At 45.0% G+C, this 24,617-nt stretch overlaps 1 protein-coding gene across 8 annotated transcripts in view; it reads left to right on the top strand.

The window, feature by feature from the left end:
* Nucleotides 1-24,398, top strand: part of TSPAN18 (tetraspanin 18) — a 121,360-nt gene extending 96,962 nt beyond the window's left edge. For 5 of the 8 annotated variants that reach the window (XM_074809753.1, XM_074809761.1, XM_074809755.1 and 2 more), the window contains 7 exons: nucleotides 4,375-4,466; nucleotides 5,241-5,435; nucleotides 11,879-11,953; nucleotides 17,472-17,570; nucleotides 18,863-19,042; nucleotides 21,506-21,589; nucleotides 22,543-24,398. In XM_074809753.1, coding sequence (XP_074665854.1) covers nucleotides 4,404-4,466; nucleotides 5,241-5,435; nucleotides 11,879-11,953; nucleotides 17,472-17,570; nucleotides 18,863-19,042; nucleotides 21,506-21,589; nucleotides 22,543-22,590 — 744 coding nt within the window. In that variant the 5' untranslated portion in view covers nucleotides 4,375-4,403 and the 3' untranslated portion in view covers nucleotides 22,591-24,398. Of the gene's footprint in view, nucleotides 1-900; nucleotides 983-2,141; nucleotides 2,194-4,374; nucleotides 4,467-5,240; nucleotides 5,436-11,878; nucleotides 11,954-17,471; nucleotides 17,571-18,862; nucleotides 19,043-21,505; nucleotides 21,590-22,542 lie in introns of all 8 variants that reach the window. The other 3 variants (XM_074809756.1, XM_074809762.1, XM_074809757.1) reach the window with 2 other exon arrangements.
* Nucleotides 24,399-24,617: the final 219 nt, after the last annotated feature.

Consider the following 24,617-nt stretch of genomic DNA (forward strand, 5'->3'; position numbering starts at 1 on the left):
CAGGGTCAAACTTTGAAGTTGGATTAAACTTTGGAATTGGCCCAGGTTGGAAGCAGGGAGTGTTTGTACTCAGCAGCATCCAGAGGTCCTGTCCAAACTTAAGTTTTTCAGTGATTCCATCTCCAAGGCAAGGGTAAAGGGGCAATTGAAGTGAAACCGCGGGTTTCAATCCAGTGTGAAAGCGATATGGGGGTAGATGGAAATGTCAGTGGTAGCAAAGAGAAACTTAGAAGCAGTTTTTGGGGCTGTGGTTGAGCAGCTGCCTTTAGATATGTGAAGTTCAAGGTAGCTGCAAGCATGCAAAAGCAAATGTCAGAAGGAAGGAAATAAATGGTGGCTGGAGAACAAAAAAAAATGCATTGCCTTGAAAAACTAGCCTTTATTCCTAACTGATTACAGCAGCTGGGATATGTTTCCTGGCTATACTGCCTGGGGATTTTTAACCTCCCCATCACTTTGCAGATAAAATTCATATTAGGGTGGGAGAAATGTAGAATAATCTGCCTAAGAAAAAGATGAACGTTTATAGCTACATTTCAGACAAAAACAAATGCATTTCATATGTCTCACAGGTCTGAGATGGGACAAGCCAGGGAGAGCATCTGTCAGCCGCTGTCTTCTGCAGTTCTGACTGTTAATGTTTACTTAGCGTTAAATGTCTCCTGCAGAGTAGAACTTAATCTGTCACAAATTTGGGGCCTGGAGGAGGGAAGAGAAGATATTTTTAAAAGGTAGATTAAGACATATGCGTTCAGTTTTTATCGCGCTTGCATCAGTGCGTAGTAGGAGTAACTTACAGAATTTGCCTTTTGTGTGTATGGCTTAAAAAGAAAAGTGGTAGGAAAAAGCAGCTCTGTGGGACAGGAATGTCCTCTCATGTCAGTTATTTTTTCCATGCAGGCTGTCATCGGGGACTTTCAGGTACCTTCAGCTAATTAGTAAGGCAGCAGTTGGCACAAATGGTTTCATAATTACATTATTTGTAAGTAACTTTATTTGCATTTTGCTTGCATTGTTTGTAAATAGCATTAGTTATATGCTCTTCAAAGTCTAGAGCACTACTGCATATATCACCGAGATGGTAATACACTTCATATACGCTGCAGTGCTTGAGCTCTGACGTGAAAGTTTTAAGTGCTACATAAGAGGTCAGATCATGCTTTTGATTGATTTGCTGTGTTTTAAGCAGTGCGATCACAGGATCCAAATGGTGATCTTGCATGTGCTGTCGGGGAATCTGGGTACCCAGCAGAAACTGGGAAGGGTGTGTTATGCTGGTACGTGTGGGTCTCTCCAAGCTCGAAGTTCCAGCACTGAAACAGTTGCTCAGAGCTCCTGTTTCTCAGATCAGATCAGTGGGTTGGCATTTTTTAGAAGTTTGCATTGAGCTCTTATGGTGTGGAGGCTCATGACGTGCCAGCCCAGACCTCATACTGTTGCCACTGACTTCCATTTGCACATCCTGAGTGGAAGGGCTTTGGGATTTGTAAGCCCCACTGGGTGTGTTCCTGGCTTGAAGCACAGCACAATTAGTAGGGTTGCGCTTAGTTATTGCTTTGCTGTGTGAAGCGTGGTGGGTTTAGAAACTGCAGATCTGAGCCCAGCACCACCACTAGGGACAATTTCTTGCCCAGGCAAACAAGGGAGTCCTCATTTGTCAAAGCTGAGTGTCCGTGCGTTCACGTTGCTCCCAGGTTACTGACTGCGTGGCCCTGCCAGTGAAGTTTTCAGGACCTGATTGCTCAACGGATTAAGAGTCTCCCTTCCCTGCTCATACCTAGAAAACATTTGAACATACTGAGCGGATGTGCGGGCAGGAGCAATGCAAGGAGTCATAGCTTAGGTTTGTCTTTGAAAAGAAAAGGAGGCCTGTACTCAGCTCATGTAAATCGGGGTGGTTGCAAGGGAACCTGCTCGTCTTGCAGAGGAAGCAGACCCAGAGATGGAAAGTAAAGTAAGGTGGGACTGTGATTTATCAACTCTACAAAGCAGCAAGACAGCGTTAGACTCAGGAGCTGCTGCTTCTTGGTCAACAGGCAATGTTTTTCTTGTGGGTGTCTCTGCAGAGAGGTGAGTGTGAATGATGTGAAGTGGCACAATAGGGCTAAACTGTTTTGTTTTTTATTCCTTTTTTGCCTAAGGCTACTATGATATGGTGAGTGCTCAAGACAGCAGGACTTAGAAGTTTCTCAGGTAACTCTCAGACTTTGGCTAATATACTGAAATTAAGCCATCCTTTGTTTCACTGGAGTATAACTGTTTTGTGTGCTGATGGGAACATCTGGATGCCACTAATTGTGGGGCTCTTGAAGTTCCAGTATCCTATTGATTTGCATGTATTTTCACATCCCTCTTTACTATAGTGTCCAAGCTCATGGTTTAGTGGAGCTGAAGGTTCACTATGAACCATGAAACTGAAGAATTCCCTCCCCAGCTCCTTACCCTTTTGGACTTCAAGATCTCCTTTCTCTGTGAGATTTGCAGACATGGCTTTAAACACCATCAGGAAGCTGTGGGCATCTCCTTCAGGCCCACATCAGAGTTCTGTGCCCCACTTCATCTCCTGCAGTTGTGGTCTTGACTTTGAGTCTCTCTGGGCAGAACAGTTGTGTATCAGAGGTATAAGAAAATAAACTTTGCAAAGAAAAATATGGCCCTCATTCTCAGGTTCAGATTCAGGTTTGTGTTTCTCCAGAAGTGAGGTGGACTGTAAGACTGACTTTTTGGATCTTCTTGGGATTCCTCTAGCAGAAGGGATTCCCTGGGCAGTACCCAGACAGCAGAGACACACTGCTGTCCTGCCCCAGGTATGTGAAGATGCAGGGGGGAAAAGCAGCTGCGTGTCCACATGAGCTTCTGTGTCTCTGCCTGTTTTGCCACTAGGAAAGAACTGATTTGATTTTTAAACCAAGTCAAGGAAGTGCAGCAAACACACACTGTATGATAAAAATCTGGCTCTTACCTCAGGCAGCCCCTTGCTGGGAGTTCTACCTGCCATGGGTTTTCTAAGGTCTTTGGCTAAAGCAGAGCAGTTCCCATGGTCATGGAGGGAAGCACCCCACAAGGCTCTACAGCACTCCCAAGTTTCAGGGATTAACAAAAGCAATGAGGGAGTGAAAGAAAGAGTTTTGTTTCTGGCCTGGTGAAAACCTTGGATAATTTATTTTGTTTTCTTTTTAAGTGAATTGAATGTACTTTGCTAACATAGCATATCATTGGAGGCAGGTCTGTTTAGGGAATGGCATTTGCAGTGGAGAAAGGGAAAGAGATGCGTTAAGAAGCATGTGGGCTTCAGGAAGGCTTCTCTAGGGAGCTAAGCAGACTTGTGCTTCTATGTTTGCATACGTATGCATCCATCTGTGCACGGTGCCATGACTGCATTATCTTCTGTTTCAGTGAAAGTTTTACTGGTTTATGTATTTATTTGTCTATCCCTCTAGAGTACTTGGTGATATAATTGCATATTAGGAAACAGTCACTTCATTAAACAGCAAGCGGAAACCTTATTCCATTGTAGCCTCACCTGGTCAGGATTTATAGGTGCTCTTCCAATAACTGTCTTAAGCAGTTTGTTGTCTAGTTCAGAAATGGAGTTTCAAAACTGGTTAGAATTCCTTAGCATTTCTTCCTGGTCTTAAAAGCTTACCAATGTTGATCTGGGGGCTCTGCCTGCAGAAGACCTGTCCAGGGTGGGGTGTAGAGCACCAGGACTTCACTGGCACAGTAACATTTCACATTACAGGACAAGTAAAAGTTGTAACCCAGGCTGAGTAACTGTGTGAGGACAGCCTTCTCAGGCCCTGGCATGTCCACACACTGCAGTCATTCTCAGCCCAGCTCGTCCAAATGTCTACCAGTTTCCCTGAAATGTTGTCCATGTTTGTGTGGCATTCATTCTGTGGAGAAAGCTTGGATGGAGCTAACCGTCCCAAATGCTTGCTTGTGAGTCTTTCAAACAGGCACAGCTTATTCTGGCTTCTGTGTCGATAGGACCTTTTTTTGGCGTGGAGTAGGCAGGTACATTCAGTGCGTCTTAGACTTGACAGGCTTTAGGGACTGGGAAAAAAAATATCTTCATGTGCAGAGGGATATTTTTTCCCCTAGCATCTCACTCTGCAAACAAAGCTAGATCTTTCCTCTCCTGCAACCTTCCTCTTCACATCTGCGTTTGCCGTTAGACCTGTAAGAATGCAAAGGGACTTAGCAGTGATCATTACCTCCTACTAGGCTGCACTACATTGCCTTCTTCAGGTAAGAAACTAGCTCCTCTGTATAATGAACTCCGTAGGATCTTGGGGGAAATACAAATGGAAATAGGATTGTGTCACTCCAATAAAAAAATGAGTGTGCTGAGGAAGTGCTGGTGTTTTGCAGGAAGATTTGGATCAAGGAGCCTGAAGACCATGGAGGGAGACTGTCTGAGCTGCATGAAGTACCTGATGTTTCTTTTCAATTTCTTCATATTTGTAAGTATTTAGAATCCACTTTCTCTTCTGAATCCTCCTGTTTCCAGCAGCCTGCTGCTCCCAGCAGGATAGGCTGTAATTTGGTAAAGTTGCCATGGTACAGAAGATCCCCTCAGCTTTGCACTAGCAATCACTGAGGGTTTTGCAGCGTCCAAAGATGCTCTGATATTCACTAAGCCAGCACAGTGGTCACTGTTGTCTGAGTTATTCCTGTTTTTGACAAGGGAGACCAGAAGGAAAGCTGTAACTAGTGGTGTACATGTTCTATCCTTGAATGGCAAAATAATTTGTTTTCTAGCCCTGGGTGCCCTGGCTGAGGTTTTCACTAGGAAACACAGTCATTTTCCTACCACATGTAGAGTCATTCTCGGTGACCCTGTTGCTCTTGCCTTTGACAGGAAGGGTGGGAGCACCCAGCCACCCTGGCCTCTGTGGCGGGGATGGTTCCATGTGCCCCTTCACTGGGCTGTCCCCTACAGATGTGGCAGCAGCTCGGGACTCAGTCTTTCAGCATTAGGGAGGGCATAAACAGTTGCTAGAGTGACGTGTCCAGGAGGAAAGGTGCTTTTGCTGCAAATGGTTCATTTAGTGAGCAAGCGATACTCAGAGTAGCATCTCAGCAGCCACCTGCTCAGCGGAGAATATATGCCACGGAGAAACGTAGATTCTCCGAGTGAACCCCTTTGATCAAAAGATAGCAACGAGTCCAGTTTTTCTGCAACAGTTGTTCTATGTTGACCTACCCCTTTCTCTCCTCTCCTTGTGCCATGACAGCTGGGAGGAGCATGCCTACTGGGAGTTGGGATCTGGGTCATTGTGGATCCCACAGGTTTCCGAGAGATAGTGGCTGCCAACCCTCTGCTCTTCACGGGAGCGTACATCATGCTGGCCATGGGAGCGATGCTCTTTCTGCTGGGTTTCCTCGGCTGCTGTGGTGCCATCCGTGAGAACAAATGCCTCCTGCTTTTTGTAAGTGTCCTTGCTTTTCCTGTTGGCCTTTTGGTGCTTCCCAAGAGTGGGAGTGACTGGGTAGATGATGCTGTGAGTGAGTGTCTGTTATTGTAGCCATTATTCCCTTAGATAATAAATAGGCTTAGGGTACTTTTACACGCAGCTAGAAATACAGAGAATTTGCTTTTTCCCTGTTCTTAATTTGAGCCCAGTGGGTATGGAGTCTGGGAGTGTATTTTGACCGTGTTAAGCTTTGTTTCAAAAGGGTCCTATTTGGTTGTTTGGTTTGTTTTTTGTTTTTTTTTTTTACTTTTACAAAGTGACCAAAAATGGTCCTCTTTTGGCCACCCAAAACCCACTGCTCCACTTGTGGATACATTCCCTAGTGGCACACAACAAAGCAGAGGGAATACGTAGAGCAAAGCGTCTGTGTAACGGAGCTCCCCATGTCAGCAGAAATGCCCAGCTCAGAACTGCATGGTGGCCTGTCATTGCAGCTCTCAACAGCTCGTCACTCCCTTATGCAGCCTACTCTCCTCCTAAAATGAACCAGGTTTGTCATCCTGGGGCAAATTTTCCCCTGAATGATAGGGTTAAATTTTAGCCTGTGTGGTCAAGTACTATTTGCAAAGAGCTGGCCTCTAAAATAAGTCACTTCTGACCTCTGCCATAAGTTCTGATACTGCAGGGTTTCCAGCCATTATCTCTTACTGGATGGCATTACCAGTTATGTATTGACAGACAAAGATCATTAGTTTTATTTTTCATTTTTGTCAAATGTGACCTTTTCTTTCTCCCTCTGGGTCTGTTGGGGCTTTGTTGTTGTTTTTTGTTTTGTTGGGGTTTTTTTATAATCTTGATCTTATGGTGTTTTGTTATGATTCTATCTTGCACAGCTGCTTCATGGTGCAAAAGAGGCTTGTCTCTAAATAGAACAGGAAAGTCCTCTTTCTTGAGTGCAAAACCATTTTGTCCTAGAGATGAGCATGGCTTCACTGAGATAAATTCTCTTGGGCCCTTGGCTCACCCTCCCCTTGAATTCATAACCTGCAAATGAGAACCCTTTTCTGGAAGCCACCGTGGATTTGATTTCTAGTGACTCACCTCAGAATTAAATCAGAAAATCAAATGTGTCGCCTGTGAAATCATGGAGATCTGCTCAGAGAAACCTAATAAAATGCAAAGGATCAGGCCCAATGAACCTGAGGTTACTTCAAAGCCTGTCTTTGTCACATTAAAAAACTAAAAGTTATGTTTGATGAGAAATATTGATTGTAAGTGTATGCGGGAGTGATATTTTCAGTTTGGATCACGTCCACTGCATACAGATTGGGGCCCTGGCTGCGGGAAGGCAGCTCTGGGCCATGCTTTTTCCGGATTTAACATCACAGATTACGTCATGGTTTGAATGGTCCTCCTGTTGTTTTAGTTACACTCCAGTGCACTTAATTTTGTGGTTTTACTTTTCTCATTCTTAGAGATAGTTCTGAGCCCTTCTGCTTTATTTATTTACTTTTATTATTATTTTATTTTAAACTTGGAATGTGAGTAATATATGGGCTAGAAGTAATGCTCTAGACCAGGAGAAACTCTAATTACTGGATGAGGAATTAGTGTTACACTTTGATCAGGTCTTCCAGGGCTTCTGGTATCAAAGTCAACTCTGTTAAACAACCTGCTACCTCATGTCCAACAGCAGTGAACCACTTGGATGAGGATCTGTGCTGATAGCAAGTAAGAAGAGATATGTTGCTAATTTCTGGTTTTTTGGGAGCCGCACTCACTGATGTTAAAATACATAAAACATCTGCAAAAACAGAAATCTGATGGGAGTAAGTTCTAGGCATTGAAAAAGCAAACCTTTCATGACCGTATGCCAGAGAGACTGGGAACACCTTGCAAAACGGAGAGTGTTAGGCTTCAAGGGGGTGGCACTTGGGGAGAAGTTGCTAGATCAAATCAAGTCCACTTACAAAGTTGTTAAAGAATTGATGAGCCAGAGAGCTGCTTGAGTGAGATTTCAGAGTGATGCATAATGAATATTCGAAGCTTTTAGTCCAAATGTAAACAGAAGATAGAAGGGACAAGACAGATGAACAAATGCATGTTCTCTAGGCTCTGGCTTCTGTGTTTGCTAGGGCTTTTATTTTTCATTAAGCTGCTTGTCTTTTGGTAAAAAAAAATCACCATGGAACTTAACATGTTGCATTAAGCACAAGGCTGTGAAGTGTTCTAGATTTCCCAGCATTTGGACTTGGCTTACAAAAAGCAACAAACATTGGCCTTGCAAGTCAGATATTGAATAACTTCTGGATTGTCCTAAAGACCCCCTGACTGCAGAAGAACACCATAAAAATCAGAATCCAAAGTGCTGTTGAGCCTACAACATTGCGCCACAGGACTGAGTTCAGCTTTGCAACCAGAACAGTCCATGTTAGCTTCATTTGGCTTAGTTTTGAGTGCAGACGTCCTATTTTGCACTCTTGCAAAATGGATGAAGTAGCCCCTGAAACTTTTCAGAATGAAAATGAGGGTCCTTTGGGTTAAAGGCAGTTGCTGCTCTTTTTGGAAGAGCATTGCTGAAACTGGAACAGCAGATGAGTTGTGAAAAAGAAACATGAAACACTGATTTGTGAATCTTCTGGTAAACCTGTAACCATCACCAGGAGCTGCGACAGGATTTTTGGCCAACGTGCGAGATCGCACTCCTCAGGATGTTCACCTTGGATGTGGGAGGTACCCAGGTCCAAGTATTGGGTCTCAAGCATGAATTTGAATGTGAGGCTGCTGTCCCCCACGCATTAACCAGTTGCCTGTTTAGTGCTCTTGTATATCAGTAATCAACTTAATCTTGGGACGCACAGCATAATAAGCAGATTTTGCCTCTCCTTAAAATGCAGAATGAGAGCAAGTTCTGAAACCCTGATGAAGCATCTTCTTTTTCTCATCAGTCCTAATGGCTGCTCGTGTTTTTTCTACAGTAACTGTTACAAATCTGTAATGCACACTGCACAGTGTAAGTGCAAATCAGTTTGGGAATGATAATGAAGCTTATCAGAGATAATCTGAGAATGGCTGCTTCCACTTCTGCACAGAGCTGTGCTGGAGCTTGGGTGAACGTGTGTCTCCCAGTAATCAGTAAATGAAATGCAATTAGCAGGGTGATGGGATTAATCACTTGATCACCACCTTAGACCTCTTAGTGACTATGCTGAGATCCCTTGATGGATGATGATGTGAATTTGCAAAGCATCGTTCATTCTCATCACTTGTTCTTTGCCCTCCTGTGGTGAAATTAAAACAGTCTCTGGGCAGGAAAAATAGAAGCCACATAGAAAACTCCAGCAGTAAGAATAAATTATAGCCTTAACTAGTTCAGCAAAATCACGCAACGGCATTCTGTTAGCAACTGAAGTCCCTGCTCATCTGACTCTTCTTGTTTTGTCATTTGAGCCTAGGCTCCTTTTCTTTTGTTTCCACTGCAGAAGCAGGGAGACAAATGGGACAGGGTGGTACGTGTGCTTTTCTAGTGGGGAAAAATTGCTTACAGCTCTGATAATTGACAACAAAACAACATTTTGCCCATTCCAAGCAGGTAGTTTGAATTCTCTCTCCATTACTGAAATGCACGGCGCACAGCATTTCAGACACTGTTTATAAATCATTGCTTGAGAATCACAATAGTACTTCTGGCCCCATCTGCCTGCCTTCTGTTTCAGAAAGACCTTCAATAACCTTCTCTCACAAAAAACCCACTCAGACTTCTCATGTGTTTATTTCTACTTGTTGCTTCAACCACCTTCATTGGTAACATGTACCACATGTTTATTACCTTCCATGTGATGTAGTCTTACCGCGTTCTCTGTTCACTCCTGGTTTTCTCACATGGTGCCAAGATCTGAGTTAATTTCTAAATGTTCACTCAGTTTTGTAAAATCATCTTTGAGTCTGTGGGCCAATTCTTGGGATCCTTGAATTTTAGAAGGGCTGACTCTCAAATGGTGGTTTCTCTTCATGTCTATAAAAACATAAAAAATGTCCATGTAATTCAGACTTATGGTTCCTCAAGCCCACTATTTTTCTCCAGGAATGGAAATAAATGCCATTTTTGGAGAGGGTGTGAACCTAGCCACTTTCTGCTCTCTTTCCATAGTTGTTCCACAGCACAAACATTTGTTGTTTTAAGGATGTTAGAGGGCGCATCCCTGCCTGTTCCTTTTACTGTTTGTTATGAACTGAAGAAGCATCAGACTAGCATGAGGCATCAACGTAACTGAGAATTGGTCCCAAAGACAGGCTGAGTCCTGAGCTGTTTGATGTCAGCGAGTGCTTTTCTGCTCTGGGAGATCTGTTCTCTTCAACACTCTTCTCCTCTCTACTCAAGTTTTACTTCTAGCTGTGTACCAGTTTTCTATGCCACCTCCGAGCAGGAGGGTCTGAGGTGGGAGCCCCCAGGAGTCCCGGTGCTCATCCCGGGCAGGAGATGCTCCACGGTACCTGAGCACTCTGTGTAGGCAAGGTCCTGGGGACTTCGCCCTTGCAGTAAGACTCTCGGTCTCTCTGGGGATGAGACCTTTTAAATGCATCTGATTTACTTCTGTGAGGTGGGTGGTGAAGGTGTGTTGAATTGCTCAGGCTTGGTAACATCACAGAAACAAGATGCCTTTAGTAAGACTGAAGACCAGACTTTTCGACTGGAGCAGCAAAAGGTTGCAAGGGCAACAGGATGAAAATACAGTTCTGGCCTGCATTGAACAACCATGTGCCTCTCGGTTCGCTTTCATTTCTCTTCCCTAGAATTATGATGACAGAAGTGTAATGGTTTTACTTCAAACTGGATGCCTGTTTCTCTTTTGCTCCCACTCAATCTGCTGGTTATTGCTTTCTGTCAGGTCTGCAGTGTGCCCTTCGTTTAAGGGTATGAATATGCACACTTTGGATACTGTACAAGACATGGATGATACTTGCTTAATCAACTTAAAATTATGATGCTGTGTTATCAACTTTCTATAGAGGTTCTGAATGGTTAAAACTTAATTCAGTGCAATCCCACGGTGTGTGTGGGATATTAACGAAGGCTGATTTTTGTCCTGAAATGCAGAATACTCTGAAAAGAGTTCATTTTTGGTCACAGGTGTAAATATTTGAGTATATGTCCCACTATCTTCTTCTATACAAAATGAGCCATGATCATATTACAGTAAAATTATGTTGTTGTGCTGAAGGGTGTGTGTGCATATGTGTTCTGCTGATCGAGGATGCCAATTAAACTCAGACACCAGAGTGAAAAGAAGAGGCTGATTTTACTGTTAATAATTAAAGGATATAACCAAGTAATACAGAAAATAAGCAATAAGAAAAATACAGAATAGTACACTTAATTATTACAACATACAGTTAATTATAGAAAATAAGAACAAACAAGGTAATGCACCTAATCATTACTACATGACGGGGAGAATAGTGATTAAGAAAGATCCATCACCCCTTGCATACGTTACCAACATCCAGACCCGCAGGCGCTGGGCAGCCCCGGTTGCAGCAAGGATTTGTTGAGCCTTTCCCTGCAAGTGGGAAGTCCTACGTGATGTGTCCACCCGTAGGTGAGGCTTCCAAAGTCACGGCAGGAGGGTCCACCCTTATATACCAAAACACAGCAAGTCAGAATGACCTGCACTTTTCCTTGAACGGAAACATCTGGTTTCATCCTCCTGTTGGATTCCACCCAAAGCCTGGCCAGGGCTCGCGGGGGAGAACCAAGGGAGTTTCTAACAAGACCAAACACTTGGGTTCTCAGCCTTGAACAAGGCTGAACAAGGGAAGTTGGATACACAATCTCACAGCATTTCATCCTCACTGCTGATTACGTTTTGCCTAAGCTACATCTTTCACTAGTGAGCATACATATTTCGTTAATGATCAGATACTAATTAATAAACACTAATGGTAATACAGATTTTACTAATTAGCGGATACCAGTAATGGATAACGTTTGGTTGTGAGGTTCATCTAGAGGTCAACGTTGCTTCAGGGCCTATTATTCAGGCCCCAGCACTACAATATGTAGGTGCGTGCATGTGGTGCATACACCTGTGCCAGGACAGTTTAACCCTGTACAAGCATCTACACAATCATAACTTTTTCCATCAAAGTAGGCTTTACTGTTTTAACCTGGTGCAGAGATATCAGGGTATGCTGTGGGTCCTGTAGCTTTACTCCCTTTTACTCATTAGAACCAGGCAAAAGCATTGCAAGCTCCCATGTCCTCTGATGTGGTCAGAGAGGGGCTGTGTCTGCTCCACGTTACTGTCTCATGTTTTTTTTAGTTGTCAAGGAAAAAAAAGTATTCTCAGTTATTTTTTCCATCTCTTTAGTGAGTAGCAAAACCCTGTATTTCTGTTGCACGCACCTAATAGTATATCTGTGTTTTGTTTTGTTTTTTTTCATCTTCTCTCTTCCAGTTCTTCATGTTTATTTTGTTAATCTTCCTGGCGGAGCTTTCAGCTGCAATCCTGGCTTTTATCTTCAGAGAAAATGTAAGTATCCGATGGTGGGCAAACTCTGAACCCCAGTAGGATTGTACCCAGCTGGATCGTGGTGTTAGATGGTTTGTACACTTGTTTGCGGAGTAACTGTTTGTTTCAAATACCAACAAATCTGCTTCATTGCTACCCTCAGTCTGAAGAAGTGCCAGCAAGCCGGTGAACGCGAACTAACCTGGCATGTGCAGGGTGGATGGTTTATGTACACAGGAGATATACACTGGGGGACTACTTAAATATTGAAGTTTTTAGAGTCTTCCTGATTCTTTTGCAGCCAAACCAGCTGCGCATTCCATCAGAGAGAAGTTTTATAATAAAGTCACACTAAGGTTAAAAGCAACTATTTTCTTTTTTCAATATAACATGTGTTTAATATTAATATTAATAGCGAAACCTCCTCTTTTCCCAACAGACCCAATGCTTGCTCTGCAGTGCAAAAACTCTCTTGTGCATGTTCTAATCATATTCCTTCTTGAATTTTCATGTTCTGGTGCTCACCAGATTCCTCTCAATGCTCATAAGATATCCCTCCTGACCTGCCCTGAGCAAGTCTCCCCATGTCCCATTTCATGTCCCATCAGCGGATCCCTTGCATATTGCCCTTCTTACAAGTTTCTCATCCTTCTCTCCACAGCTTCATATGGTGTAGCCTTTCTCTACTCTGCTGCTGTCCATATTATTATATGGCCATCATCCCTCCCCTACACTAGTAGTAATCATAGTCTCATTTGTTTTTCTAACCAGCAAGGGTTTGTGCATTTTTTTTTCATGTTCTCACACGTGCAAAGAAGAGCCTGACTGAACTAGGTCCATCCTTCTCAAGTCAGCCCAGCTTTGAAATATGACTCTGAGTGATGGCTGTGAAAAAACATTGACCAGTAGAAGTGGTCACTAGTGACTGTTAGTATTTATTTTATTTATTTGGCCTCTTCCAGTAGTAAGAGAACATACCGCACATTTGCTGCACTGAACATGACAGAAATGTGACATAAGCTTAGAAAGGCCATGTATAATGATGATTTTCTTCAGCCAGGATATACTTTTATTCATATAAAAAGATTTTGATAAGCAGAGAATCAAGACTTAGGAAGCTCACAGCAATACAGTGTGGTGTTTGTGCAGTAGGATGATCTTGGGGGTAGTTAGTGAGAGGATTTTTTTTTTGCCTTTATAAACTGGTGGTCTGTTGTCTTTGCCTGGGATCTGAAGGCGGTGGGGAAGGGTCGGCACTCTGTACACCGAGTGGGTGCCCCATTCCAGCTTAGGCTTCGAGACCATGCCCTCATTGGAACAGCTACTGCTCCATAAATAGGTTGCAGCGTGGGGGGTCTGGTGTGTTCTGGTCATTGCAGCTCTGCTGTTAGGAGTTTTTAGGGAATTCCTTTGGTTCAGCACAAACAGCAGACCGCACACGTAGAAACTGCCCTGCAGACCCGGGTGCAGGCTTCACGACAGAGAACGCAGTCCCTGGCGAGCAGGGGCTGGGCGAGCAGCCGGTGGCTGACTGCTCCCACCTCCCACTTTCCCTGTGGGAAACTGGTAAAAGGTACCAGAAACTAGCAAGACTGGCTGCGAGTCCTGTGTGCGGGGTGACCGCAGGGCTGGCTGTGTCCTCTTCCCTCAGTCACGAGGAGCCTGCTTACGTCTTGCTCCTGGGCAAACCATCGGCACCTTACGCTCCCATGGAAGATGTGGGACATGTGAGAATATGTTGTCTGGCAAGGTATTATTTGCAGTGGTTATTCTAGACTTCTGTGGTATCCGGTGGGGTTTTGTGAGGTGAAACTTGAAGGGGAACAAACTTCTGCCTTTCTTGAGCTTGTCTCCTTTGTATCACCGGCTTCCCGCTCTGTCAGAATCACTGATAAGAGGGGCTTAAATGGGAAGGAATGAAGAACGTCAGATCCCAGCATAGCTGGAGATGGCTCTAGGCAGAACTTAAACTCAGTCTGCAAATTCTTGTGGTTTGTTGTCTCCTTAGGTTTCTTCTGAAAAAAACCCCCTTGTTTTGCTGTTGCTATATATTTTGGTGGTAGCTCCTCTGGCTTGGCAACTACTTGTGGCTAATTTTGCTGTCATCTTTGGATTAGGGTGAGGCTAGATGGCTGGACAGGATGTCCATGGGGACAGAGGTGGTCTTTCAGTGACCCCATGTCAGGAAGAGTTCTCCACAGTAGCAGTTTAAGGTCAGGGTCAGATGTGCTTTTCTCTTCCCTGTGAAACAAGTTACTTTCAAGGCATGTGGTGGTAAATGCACATTTAGGCAACCTAAATTTCTTGGAACCAAGCATGTTGCTGTGGTGGTCATTGCACTAGTCTGTATGGCTGTGGCCTCACTGGGTGCATAAAACAAGACAAGAGAGAAAGATATGCTCTACCTGTTCCCTTTGCAGATAACGTTCAGTACAGCTTTCTCTTGTAGTGTTTCACATCCAGACTAGCTCTCAGAAACTCAACAGAGTTAAATTATTAATAGCTGAGGGAGTGAAAGAAATTAAGAGACAAAAATAAGGGAGAAAATAGATGTTTTCTGCTGAGATTTGACATGAGAGGAAGAATCAGGCAGCATGTGGTGGTGGGGTGGGTGAAAGTGATGTTTGCGGTTGTGAGCTAGTGTGATCTGCAAGTCCAGTTGCACTCCCAAAGACCTGTTTAAAAGCGGTTTTTGAAGAGGAAGGCTGTTGTTAATCAGCTATGGGAGTACCAGAGTTTTCTTTCCTTTGTAAAGGAGGTTTCAAGAGGGTGAAGAACCCTTTTTCATCTAGAAGACCCCACGTAAAATAATGTCTTCCATGAACAATAGAGAGAAGCTCTGAAAGAGGAATTTGATTTATGTACTGGAATTGCTCTTTATATGCCCTTCAGAGGTCTGAATGGGAAAAGCCCTGGAGGGATATTTGACTTTTTTAGTGAATTCTCGAACACAGCGCTGTGTGAGATGGCTGTGACCTTCCTGGCCAGTGCTGGCACACCTGTGTTGTGCAGAAATGCCCTCTTTTTCATAAGTCCCCTTCATCTGGCTCCAGTAATCCCGGTGACAACAGTCCCACTTCATTCACTGACATGTAAATGTAGGCATGCAGGTGCTTCTTCTGTATTGGAGACATCCCCCCCAGAACAGCTAGAAAAAAACCACAGCTGAACAGCTCTTCATTGTTCATGGCTGTGGCTGATACAATTGCGTTGTCCGAAGTGTGTGCGAAGATCTAGTTTTATTAGTAGGTCCTTTGCTCCCTTCTGGATCGTTCTTGCCATAGTACTCCAATGTGCACAGACCTCATCAATGCCATTATTAGCTTCAGCAAGAGGGGGGCTGTGGGCATGCGAGTAGGAATGACAGTTACAACTGTCTTGCTGACTTTTATCCTCCTCTGTCAGCAGTTTTTTAAAAGAAGAAAGATGTTTCTGCTGATCGATCTATTTTTTAAAAAAAATTTTTTTTTACATTTTTCTGAACTTCAGATACTCAGGAAAAACAGTTTAAGAGCAACAAAATGGAATCAGTTATTTTCCTGGCAAACTTACCCTTCCAGCACTAGGCTTTGTTTTAGGCCAAGTCTCGTAAAAATCGCACACAAACTCTGAACAATTTCCTCTGGGGTTGCCGCTGTCAAAATAAAGGTTTCACTTTATATTTAAATGACTCTTTTGTTTTAGACCCCGCCAAAGGCAGTCGGCTGGGATTATTACCAACGGTAATATCAGTTTCAAAGTCCGCGCTTCAGAAACAGACGAGCATCAAAAAAATGTGCTGCTGTCTCTGCAGGGTAGGATGCTGCTTCAATAAAGTACTCAGAGGAAGGGAAGGAAAGGAGAACACTGAGGACGTATTTCAGCATTTCCTAACCTGACCTTCCCCCAGTGCACCAAAATCCCAAAGGAAAATGCTGTGTCCTCTGGTATTTTAATATTCAAATGCAAAAAATGAGTTAATATCAGTCCCATAGGACTTATTTTAGGAATTTAGGAGTTTAGCGTTATATCTAATTAGAAGGTGGTGAGATTGAGCTACCTGCGTCATTCAACTCTTTGTGACAAAGTTTTACCCAGTATTGATGTAGTCATTAAATTGGGCCTTAGTTTGTATTTGTAAAAGAGAAGTCAGTATTAAGTGGTATTCAGGGATCTTTTAAAGAGTCACCACAACCCTCTCTATTTTTCCTTGAATTTTGTGATACAGTTACAAAGGAAACAAACAATTCTGTGCTTGTGCCTTTGTGCCCACCCATACGTCTCATACATATGTATGCGTGTGTATGGTATTTCACATTGCCTGTCAAGAACCTGAAACCAGCTTGTAGCAGTATATGTTACTGCATCTGCAGTGCTGTATGAACAACAGGAAAAAAAAAAAAGGGATCTTTTTCGGGCAGCTTAATTCCTGATCCTGCAAATATGTAACACTGGAGCAGTGCTCTATCCAGCCAAGTCCAACCCCCTTCGCTGAGGCTTTGCAGTGGCAGAGAGATTTTGCCTGTACGGGTCACAAATCACAAGGTATTTTAGAGGAAGGACCACACAAGTCAAGACCTGTTGGGAACCTGAAAAGGGAATTCCTTGAAGTTTTCATCCTGAAGTGATAGAAGTGCAATAAGATTGAATCGGGGTGTTCAGTTTAACAAGTCTATTAGGTTTGTATATTTACTAGTCCTCCAGGGAGTGATCCTAAGCAAATGTAATTTCAAGGTGTCTAACTTTTTGAGAAGACTGAGCCAAAATGTTAGTTCAGTTTTTCTGCTGTACTGTAAATATAAACAGGAGTAAATGAAATTTCATTCGTTTATATTGTTGACCTTAGGAAAAATGTTTAAATTATCTAAACACTGGAAATATAATGAGGATTTTTTTTCTTCACGTGTGTGGGTTAGTTTAGATAATCTAAAGCCTTGTCAGGGAAATGGTCTCTTTTTCCAATTTGTAAGTTGACTTGAACATTTCATATTCATTGTATATTTTCTACTTCCTTTTCATTCCCAGAAAGTTTCATATTAGGACTTCATTCTGCTTTCTCACACATGGAAGTAAATTCAGAGCAGTTCCCCTGTTGTTAGTGGGAAGTTAACTGGTTTAAAATGAAAGCTGAGGGGAAAATCATGCTTTGATTGCAGACCTCCTGAAGCATAGTAAGTGAAATTACTATTTGGGTGTGAATTTGAAGATCTTTCTAAAATCTGTTTTAGTCCACTTTCAACTTATGAAACGCCTTCAAATAGCACTGAAAATTTAAAAAAACAACCAACCTTTAAATGTAAATGTTATCTTACAAGTATAGATATAATTCAATCCCTGATTTTTAATGAGCAACAGTTTTATTCACAGGTACCATCCACCCTGGATATAGTTATGGTTCAGCCAGTGACTTTTCCCATGTTTCTTCTCTGAGGTTTGCAAAAAAAAAAAGCAAACTCAAACCAACGAAACAACCCCCAGCATTCACAGAAGGGAGCTTTGGGAAGCGCTTGGAAAGGTGCTGGCAGTAGCCCTTATATTTCCACCTCTGTGTGTGTTTCAGCTGACCAGAGAGTTTTTCACCAAGGAGCTGAAGAAGCATTACCTGAGGAACAACGACACAGACGTCTTCTCTTCCACCTGGAACTCTGTTATGATCACGGTAAGTCAGGCCGTGCCAGTCCCATGCTGCCCACGGTCAGCAGCCATCAACACGGTGCTCAGCCTGCACCCTTGGCTCGCCCAGGGTCAGCCTGCTCCAACCATCCCGTCACGTCAAGCACAGCACCGGGGTTTGTGGCGGGAGGGAGATGAGGATTCATCTGACAGCTGGTCTTTCTCGAGTTGGCCCTGAGAGAGACACTCCCAGTGACTGTGTCAGCCTTTGTGGTTTGCCAAGGCCTGAGGCGTTTGACCTGCCTGGGTACCCCCAGCTTTCAAACAGTGGGCAGAGAAAGCCGTGGAGCTGTCTGCAGCCGAATATCACTGCATTTAGCCTGGAACTTTCACCTTGCAGACTAATTCAGAACTATTCCAGGCCAACAGCAGCCAAATACTGATGCTAACTAATGACTTTTTATTAGCTCTTGTGAAATGAGTTGGTAGATGGCAGATGAGGTAGGAGTGTGCCTAATGGTATTATTTTCGGTATAGAAACATTAGCCATCAAAATTGACTTTTGTTATTATAGTACTAATCAGGCAGGTTACAGATCAGCTGTCATTGGAATTGGAGTTGTTATTATCTGCTACAAGAAATTCTGTATGTGTGCGTGTGTGTGTGTGTGTACACATGTGAACTTAGTGCTCAGTACAGCCCACGGTGTATCTCTTCAGGAGTGAAGAGCGGGATGTCAGGCTCTGCAGATGAAAAGTCAATTTTAATCTTAAAAGAAAAAGATGATTGCTGCCCTTCATGCTGATTCAGGACTTTAATAAAGACATTTCCTTTTGCTGACTGAAAGGAGACAGAGTCAGAGTATGACTTGAATCCTTAAAAAGAACCTGACTTGAATCCTAAAAAGGTTCCTTACGTGAATCACCTAGCAGTGCCTTTGAGCAGCAACAATCCTGACCGTTAGCTATGGGGAGAGCAGGCAGTCGGTCAGGAGCCTGGATTGTAGTGCTGGCTCCCTTACAAACTTGCTGGGTGATCTCAAGCAAGTCATTCTGGATGTGCTCCAAAGCCCTGTGTAGCTCGTGGCAATATTCCCAGTGGTACCTTGGAGTCTACAGTATGACATGGGAACAGTGGGACCTTATAAAAAGGCTTTGATGAAACAGAAGCTCCAAGGTACAAGCACAACCCACTTCTTTGAAAACAACAGTTGTTTTGTCTCTGCTTTGACTAAAGCTTTGATCCCTACAAGAATAGGTCTTTGGTAGATTTCTCGTATCTGCTTTCAGGGCAAAGTGTCAACTCTGTCTTCCTTTCTTCTCCATGCCTCCTCCCTAGTTTGCCTGCTGTGGAGTGAATGGACCAGAAGATTTTGAAGCTGTCCCTCATCTTCCATACTCCTCTTTGGAAAGTGTGACACCGGAGGCTTGTTGCCAGCGAGAGCTCCAGAGCCGGGAAGGGATGTTTGTCAACAGGGAAGCCTGCCTCACAGGTGTTGAGAGGTTTCAGAACCGACAGGTAAGGGAAGCCAAACACCAGGAAAAGGAGTTTCATAGCAGGCAGAGAGATGGCTGTGGTGGTCATGGGTAGCTAGTGAAGCTGGCAGGTCATGCCATTCTGACTGTAGCTCACATCCTAATTACACTTCTGCTGACAGCTTTTGAAGTCATGGTATATGTCTGATTTTGAAAATGCCCTTTCATTATGTGTACTGCTAAGTCCATGCTGTGCTGTATCAGCAGAAATATGAAGATTTTCCCAAGGGACTGAGAGGTGGGTTGGAAATTTACATCCAGTTTTATTGTGTTTCTGAAGGTTAGTACTATCTCTGAAAAGTTAATTATCAAGCCAGCACAGGTCGGCGAGGATGGGATGGAGTTGGCTCTTCCTGGCTGCAGTTTAGTTCACAAAGACTCCTCATCATCAACATATGCAACCAATAGATCAAGGGTTAAACAGCCACAGAAAACCATGTCTGTTTTCCAAGGAAGATAAGTGTTGGAAAGCTGCATTCCTCTGCTCTTTTACTCTTTACAGTAGGAAAAGGGCATTTCTTTTGTGAGGCCTCTTGACTTGGCAATTTGTCCCAGTACTAGACTGGAACAAGACAGTTCAGCATAGTGTCATTGACACTGATACTACAGTCACCTTTCCTTACAGTGTCACCAGGACGTGAAGTTTAAGAAACTTTCTAGCAAAGTTCCTGAATGTGTTCACCTCAGCATTGATAAGCCAGCTGAGCTCTGTGCTGACCATATGTACAAAGCCTCCTTTTCTCTCCAGAGTGAGCAGTGGTCCTCTTTTCATCACTCAGTAGCAGACTGTGAAAAGAGTAAAGGAGTTTGGAAGCAGCATGTGAGCTGTTCCTTGCCTGGCAGCTGGAAATGGTTGGCAAAGGCACTCTGGGTGAGAGATCACAGCAGACAGCACCATACTGCTTCTGCCAGGTCTGATTACTGTGAATAGATGGGGAAAAGAGAGAGGAGAGAGATGGCAAGCAGCAGGGAGGGAAAGAGAAATGCATTTTGAGAAAGAGGGTTAAAGCAAATAACAGATATAGTTTTCCCGAAGTGGTGATGCTGAGGCCTACCTCTTCTTTGGAAGGGGAAGGTTTCCTGAGAGCCCGTGTCACTGCGGAGTGTTGGTGGGAGAACCTGTGAGGCACTTCTGTAAAATGGGAGAGACACTCCCAAGCAACTGATGGCTGAATTCAGGCATTCCTGGGGCAGTGTCGGGCTCTTGGGACACCATGCTGGTAGGACAGTGCTGGCCGCACTTGTGCTCACCCCAGTCTGTAGCCAGCTGAGCGGGGTGTGCTGGAAGTTAGGTTAAGGTTGGAGTTCTGGCCAGCACCCAAACATTTTATTGCTGGGCTGAATGCTTTTCCCTGAAAATTGGGTTGAAACGTGGCTGGAACAAAGCTGCAGCTGAGCAGTCTCATGTTGACAAGAGCGTGGTTTTAACAGCTCAGTTAGTGCCCCAAGGGTCTGCACTCCCTGGGTCTGTCTCACAAGTGGATCCTCTCTGTGCTCTTCCTGGCGCTCCTCTGGTTGTGTCTCACTCGCAGTAAGCAGGGTCTGGCATGGCCACCAGTACGTGTGTCTTTACAGTTCAGATGCTTTCTTTATGGGTGGAAGGAAAAAATCAGGTGATTGAAACATCCCAGCGGTATGGATGGGATTAAACCTGTATGTGTGAAATACATGCTCAGTGGGGAGGAGAGCTACTTTTTACATTGGACAAACTCCAATCTACTTTTCTCTTTATGAGTGACCTATTTGCAGAAATTTGCTGGTGGGTTGGAATTTTAGGCTGGGAGAACTGAGGCCGGGATAAACTGGTGATTTCCAGAAGATCTGCCAGATTTGCAGAAGGTCTACGTGCTGTTAATTGTATGAGCAATAATAAATGACATTAAAGGTGATGGTGGCTATGCTGCATAAGTGGAAGGATTGCTGTAGTTCATGGCCCTGAGTTCTTAATTAAATTAATTCTCCTATAGCCAGATCAGCAGGTGTTCATCCATGCTCCTTTGGGGGAAGGCAGAGAGAAAAGTCCTGGGGTGTGAAAGAGCTGCTGGCTATGAGGAAGGATTCAAGAATCTCCTGCCTTGGCTTTAAATAAATCATCCTTTTCCCTCGCCAGCCTGGGCTGCCTGTCACCTGCCCTGAGGGTCCTTTCCTCTGTGCTTAGTCTCTGCCCTTTGCTCCTCCGTGCTGCTCCTCTCTGCCTTACCAGAAGTCACAGTTCTTCGTGGTCAGTGAGGGGTTGTGGGGGTGAACTACTCCCATCCCACCACAGCAAAACCTTCCCGTCCCCTCCCTGGCACTGTCCTATGGGTCTCTGCCTCCCATGCTGTGGGGCTGGGTGAGAGGGAGCTGTGCTTGTGGTGCCTGGATCTGAGAGCGCCTCTTGTACTAAGGAGGGCTGTGCTGTGAGAACAACGCAGTGGTGCATCTCACCATGTTTTGTCCTTCCTAGGGCTGCTACACCGTGATCCTGAACTCCTTTGAGACCTACGTGTACCTTGCAGGAGCCCTCGCCATCGGAGTGCTGGCTATCGAGGTACTTACTGTGGTGTGCCTAGGAGAAAAGCAGTGTCGGTAGATTCCCCTTGCCAGGGGAAGCCTCTCCTGCAAAGTGTGAGCAGGTTGTCAGCTTGTGCTTTTAATTGACTGGAAAGAGCTGGATGCTTGGTCCTTTGCCACGAAAGGCAGGGAAATACCCGGTGCCGCACGGCTGCAGTGCCGCCTCGTGTCGGACGCGCCGCAGAGCTCGCGCTCTGCCACACTGGCCACTGGGGCTTCAGGGGGCTACCGCCCGCCCCAGGGCCCCACATGGTCACTGCCCTCACTGCAGCAGCACCCAGCAAGCTGACTAATCTCTCACTTGGTTAATGTGTTCAAACTCTGCCTTTGCTTTAACACCTTCTGGTTAGAGCCTGAAACTCTTATTAGCTCCAGAGCATCTCTGTTATCCTGCGTAAGTACCTGGCTCTTGGGTGATGTTTCTGAGGAACAGGCTTCCACCAGACATGATGTTAGCCCAGAAGTGATGCCCCTGCAGCATTGCTGGGGCGAGGCTGGGTGCTTTCCCCAGTGCCCTGTCTTGTGCAAAGGAGAGGGATCTGGACAGAGTGCCCCAGCAGCCCCCACAAAGGCCACGCTGTGCCCCTTCCAGGCAGCAGCAAGGATGTGCAGAGCAGGTACCGCAGAGCCCGCTCCCCTGTGACACCTTGGGAATGAAGCCAGGCTGCTGCCGTAGCCACAAACAGTTTGGGGGGGCAGGGGCATGAGGGGAGGGATCGCCTTCAGGAAGAAAAAAACAAATTTTGCCACAGCCTCCCCTGGGTGGTGAGAAGGGACACCCTTGCTGCATCACTGACTGCTGGGCAGGAGGGAGTGATGGGAGTGGTCCCAGGGCCGGGAAGGGCTTGGTTGATCTTCTGGAAGGTCCAGCTGACTCATGGGGTTCTCTGTTTTGTTTTTGTCCTCTTCTTCCCACTCCCACCTTCCCAGCTGTTCGCCATGATCTTTGCTATGTGTCTCTTTCGAGGGATCCAGTAAAAGGTGGCCCATGAAGCACCACGTTCCCCACATGTTCAGAAGAAAGAAGGAAAACCAGAAGAAACAAAACCTGAAAACACCCAAAAAACTTTATTTTTTTTAACAAAATGGGGTAGGGGGATAAAAAGAAAAAAAGAGGGTTGTAATATATGAATGACCAAAAGGATTGTACTTCAGGGGCTGGAACTTTGAGGTGATGTGCACTACACTGTACACCGGACCCTTGCCCAGAGCCACCCGCAGCAGCCGTGGAGCAGGAGCCCAGTGCAGCCAATTGCACTAGAGACTGATGGAGCCGGCAGTGGGGAGCGGGAGGACGAGCACAGCTGCCTCTTCCGCGAGGCCGTGCCTACCATTCGTGACTTTACCATGCTTTAGACAGCAAAGGACTGAAGAACAGACACGCAGGGGCTGGATAAGGCAACAGGTTGGCCGAAGTCTGGGCTTGAAACAAGTGGTGGTGGCTCATCTAAGAAGCAGGTAGTCATTGTTTGCGCGGTTCTGCCTTTAATTCCCAGCCATAGAATGAAAACACACATTCTTCAGTGGAAGCTTTGTCCCTGTCACCTGAAACGTGTCAGAGAAGTCAGGCACTCCAGTGAGGCTGGTTTTTCTCTGCAGCCCCAAGCAGGGGCAGTGTGGTCTCACTTAGTGATGGGACTCAGCTAAGGCTGGCTGGGGATCAAGAGTTTGGTGCCTACCTTTCTGTTTCTACTAAGATGTACTGTTCATTGTTGTGAAAGAGACAAAGTGGTTCCCTGCTGTGTTCCCATCTCCTGGGAAAAATAATGGCTCTGGTTAAGAATCATTGATACTGCTCCCTTCCTGAGAAGGGGAGGAAATAGCATTTAAATCTTGTCATCCTTTGCCTTTCCCTTCATACTTGCAAAAAACGGTTTGTGGTGCTCTGTTAGCAGAAATATTTGCAGTGGTTCCTACATGCTTTCCAGCCCTAAGGGGAGGTCCAGGCATGGTGCTGCATGGAGGGGGCTGAGGTTTGTCAGCCACTCCCTTGCTGTTTGCCTGAAGCAGTCTTGTGGCGTCATTTCTGCTCAGAGGATTTCCCTCAAGATCCTCCCATGGGCTCATGATGAAAGCAAGTCAGAATTGGTTTAGTCTGCCTGTTAGTTGAGAGTGTTTCCTCCCTTGAGATCGTTTGACATTTAACTAACGTGTCATCTAGTTAATCTACTTAAAGTGAACTTGAGAAAGATGCCTGGGACTGGACCTCGGTCTGAGATTAAGATGGAACTACTGAGGCACCAGGCAGGCTCTAAGAGCACCCAGTGTGCAGCCAAACCATTCCAGCCGCTGCTCCAGTGGTCGTGGTTATCGACCCGGACTGGTCACTGGTTTCTCTCCTCTGGAAGCATCAACCCCTGTTGCCTTAATTGTTCATCTGGTCACTCCCTGACCCCAAACTCATTTTACTTAGGGGAGGACAGAAGGGGCTGTGGTTTCTTGTTTAGTTTAGGACTTTTTACAGATTTTATAGGCTCAGATTATGGAGCAGTTTTATATAGGCTTAAACCAGCCCCTCCGAAAACTGTAACCAGACAAGGAAGTTGAGGGGGCAGAAGGCAGCAGCGAGGAGCTGAGCAGTAACCTCGTGCCCTGGCGATGTAGCAGCGGGCAGAGTGTCTGGCTGTCCCCTTACACTACCAGGGCTGTGTCCCTGGAGCTCTCTCAGTGCCACTGCGCAGGCTGCAGGGGACAAAGGAAGGAAAGCAGCAGAAAGCCTGGTCCGTAATAGACGAAGATCCTGGCTAAATATCCAGGCTGAGGAATCGGGATACTAAAGAAGAGGAAGGAGGAATTAGAGCTTTTCCAAGCTTCATTTGAAAATAACAATTTGCTCATCAGCAGGAGAGGGCCCAGGCAGGTAGAGCTGCAGCCCCCCATGCCGCCGTCAGCATATTCCAGCAATGAAATAGGCAGCCAGGGCTGCTGAGCGGCCTCAGATGTTGCATTAAACCTTGCGGAAAACTTCTCTGAACTATTTCCCTCTGGACCTTCTTTTAATGAGG

This window comes from Strix aluco, chromosome 31 (assembly GCF_031877795.1).
Source record: "Strix aluco isolate bStrAlu1 chromosome 31, bStrAlu1.hap1, whole genome shotgun sequence".
Classification (NCBI taxonomy): domain Eukaryota; kingdom Metazoa; phylum Chordata; class Aves; order Strigiformes; family Strigidae; genus Strix; species Strix aluco.